This window comes from Penaeus japonicus, unplaced genomic scaffold, assembly GCF_977035675.1.
Source record: "Penaeus japonicus unplaced genomic scaffold, GWHDUDI00000001_assembly GWHDUDI00000026, whole genome shotgun sequence".
NCBI lineage: Eukaryota > Metazoa > Arthropoda > Malacostraca > Decapoda > Penaeidae > Penaeus > Penaeus japonicus.
In genome coordinates this window covers 4,917,410-4,920,619 of record NW_028234428.1, presented here as the reverse complement: position 1 = coordinate 4,920,619, position 3,210 = coordinate 4,917,410, and the positions used below count along the sequence as shown (strand labels likewise).

At 31.2% G+C, this 3,210-nt stretch overlaps 1 protein-coding gene across 1 annotated transcript in view; it reads right to left on the bottom strand.

The window, feature by feature from the left end:
• The window catches only part of LOC122252269 (uncharacterized), a 3,731-nt gene extending 771 nt beyond the window's left edge, over window positions 1–2,960 (bottom strand). The window contains exons 1-5 of the mRNA XM_086551924.1: window positions 2,735–2,960; window positions 2,424–2,574; window positions 1,702–1,875; window positions 1,375–1,474; window positions 757–852 (exon numbers count right to left, since the gene is read on the bottom strand). Of these exons, the coding sequence (XP_086408050.1) occupies window positions 757–852; window positions 1,375–1,474; window positions 1,702–1,875; window positions 2,424–2,574; window positions 2,735–2,799 (586 nt within the window). The 5' untranslated portion in view covers window positions 2,800–2,960. The remainder of the gene's footprint in view (window positions 1–756; window positions 853–1,374; window positions 1,475–1,701; window positions 1,876–2,423; window positions 2,575–2,734) is intronic.
• Window positions 2,961–3,210: the final 250 nt, after the last annotated feature.

Genomic DNA, 3,210 nt, shown 5'->3' with positions numbered 1-3,210 from the left:
CAGTTTTCCTTCCTCCTCTTTTTCTCTTTATGTTATCTTCACTGTAGATGGTAATTTTTTTTTGAATTTGTTTATGATAGTACACAAATACTAAGAAAATATAAAGTTGTTATATGACTTCCCATGAAACTGCAATAGTTTTATCACACTGAGTATAAAGAAAATAATGAGCTGCTATGGACCCTGCAATACAATTTAAGTCGACTGCAACATTGATAGAGCTTGGAATATGACACATGGAAGTCTCACAATACAATAGAACACAAAAAAATGACAAACACAAAAAAGGCACTGGTATTATAATGTGTGAATGAAAGAAAGTGTAGAAGGATGTTGTGTGTCACATGAAGCTGAAATATAACCCATCTGGGATGCCACGTAGGTGGCACTACTACCTATCCTGGGGACTGGGCAAGTATATCTATCCCCCATCAGTCCTGGATTAATGATGATGATGATGATGATGACAATAATAATGATGATAATGATAATGATTTTAATGATGATAATAACAATAATTATATAAATAATATTAGTAATTTTTGCACTATAATAATAATAAGACTGACTACAATCTTAATCATGAAGATAGCAATAATAATGAAAATATAAAAAATTAAAGCAAGAATGAATGAATAGATATAAAAATAAATAAAAATGGTTAAATTCAACATGTTAATAAATGTTCATGATTTTATATGCTGATCATAAATACTTTCACAAAAGTCATGAAGTAAAAATTCAGGAAATACTTACAAGAAGCTTTTGAGTGGATAAAAACTCTGCAGCGAGGACACTGTACTGTTGGCCTGCTTAACAAAAATGTTCGGCAGCATCTGGGTAGTGTGTGACCTGTATGTTATGAAAATAATTAATCATCAATTTATAAATTCCGTTAACAAAAAACAAACAAACATTCTTATGGATTTTGTTTGTTTTGTTTTGCTTTTAGATATGTCATTCAAAGCATGCAACACCTTTAATTACCAAAAGACAAAGTTATCTCATCTTCAGTTTGTAAAAAATAATACACAATTTTTTTTTAAACATCACAAACTAAATTGATGGAATTGCATTTAAATGAGTGCTAAAGGAAGGCCTTAAAAATCTAAAACATATTATGCTTTCCTGTAAAACTCACTAAAAGTTGAGCATGTTAGCTAGGGTTCTATAGAGCTTACACACTGATATTGTTAAAAATATTACTCATACTAAATAAAAAGCAGAATATATATATAAAAAACATGCCTTCTCATACTGTATATCTATGATAATAATAAAAAAAAAAAACTACATAACAGTATGGCCATCCTTAATCAAACTTCTACATCATATACTAAATTCACTGAAGGTCTAAAAGCATTTTTTTCTTACCTTTTTTACACTTTCCTCGAACTAGGGAGTCCAGTTTGACATTTTCTTTGCAAACAAGACACTGCTCCTTGCTGACTGTGCCAATCTTCTTCTTCACTGACTAAAAAAGTAAAGCAAAAAGGATGTATGATTACATAAAGTAGGTGAAGAGGAATAAAAATATATGCACAGGAGATTTTCTGCAATATCAACTGTGACTAGCCTGCAAAGTACAAGTCCAAATTTTGATAAATGATAATAATGATACCTTTTCATATCTTTGTCAATTTTCAATTTGTAGCTTCCTAAGATTTTTAGTAACTTTAATACATGATAACTTTCCCATACCTTTGATAACTTTACATCACTTTCATTATCTTTTTTACCCATCCATTCACACATTAAAGAAATAGACAAAGAAATGGATGGGTCCATTGGCATGACTGCACTGGTCAGTTTCTGAAGACAATCCCTTATCCATTCTTCCAGTATTACTGTTTGCAGATGTAGCTCTAGTTCTTCCTGTAAATAAAAACTGTATGTCAGTTTACAGAATCATAAGCTATGATGATATATCATACCTTAACAGAAATTCCTAAACATCTTCTAGTAAGTTTTGATCGGAAAATAGGACTGTATAATGTATAATTTCATTGACTTTCAAAGCAAAAGTTTAAAATCCTCTGTTCCATTCAAAAAAGAAAAGAAAAGAAAATCAATATTTGAGAAGTGTATTAACGTATACAAAAAGGTTCTTTGTCTTCCTATAATGTTAGCCACCTCAAATTAATTTTCCTTTATTCTTATCATATACTTTCCATCTTTATTTCAATTTTAATTACCAAACTTTATTTACTCAATCCTGACTTCATAATCATGTTTGTTACACCTATGTCTGCTTGCATTGCTGGCTTTCTCACTAATTTTTTCTTACTTATCATGACTACAATCATAATAAAATACTTATCAAACATTCAATTGGCTTCACATCCTCACAGGTAAAAAATGAAATTTGAAAGATAACTACATACAAACATAAAAATATATAAATGAATAGTGATGATACTTACCAAATGTTCTATAGGCTTTATGTCACTGACTCTAATGCTTCTGCTCATCTTTGCCAGCCAATAAAACACTTTCACTTCTTGAAGAGGCCGACTGGTAATTTCCTTAGAAGATGGAAATTTTATCGGTCCCCCTCCCTTACATGCAGAGAGTCTGTCAAAAATATTTAAGTTCATTTAAAATATGATTCATCAAATAACAATGTTGCAACTATAGCTCCTCATTTCCTTCTTCAATATGACTAGGAGCAAAGAAGGTTTGAAATTTGTTTAAGTAAAGTTATTCATCTTAAAGGAATAGTCACTGCACTTACCTGAGACTCTCAAGAAGGTCTGTATGACTGTAAAGTGGACTTGGATTTTCCAGAAGGTGATTCATGATTGTGGTTGATTTACTCACTTGGTAGATGTTGAGCTGTGTGGGTTCTCGCACTACCAAGTGATCATAGGCAACACTAACCCTTTAAGGAAAAGTATATCATTGTCATAAATATATCATATGGAATCATCTTTTCAATATTCAGGTAATATGTTGCATATCTATACATCAAGAATGATAGAGTCATTTTCACGCATACAAACATCGAGGTAAATACAGAAAAATAGACAGGCATATGCCTACACACAAATAACACACAGAACCAATCAAGCAACAAGAACAAATATAGGAGACATCACCAGACAGTCATGCTTGGTGGGGGGATACAAAACATATGCTTAAAAAAAAATATTGGGAGCCCTGTAATTTTGCTGTAACCCTGCACTAAAAGACTCAGGAAATTTCAATAGT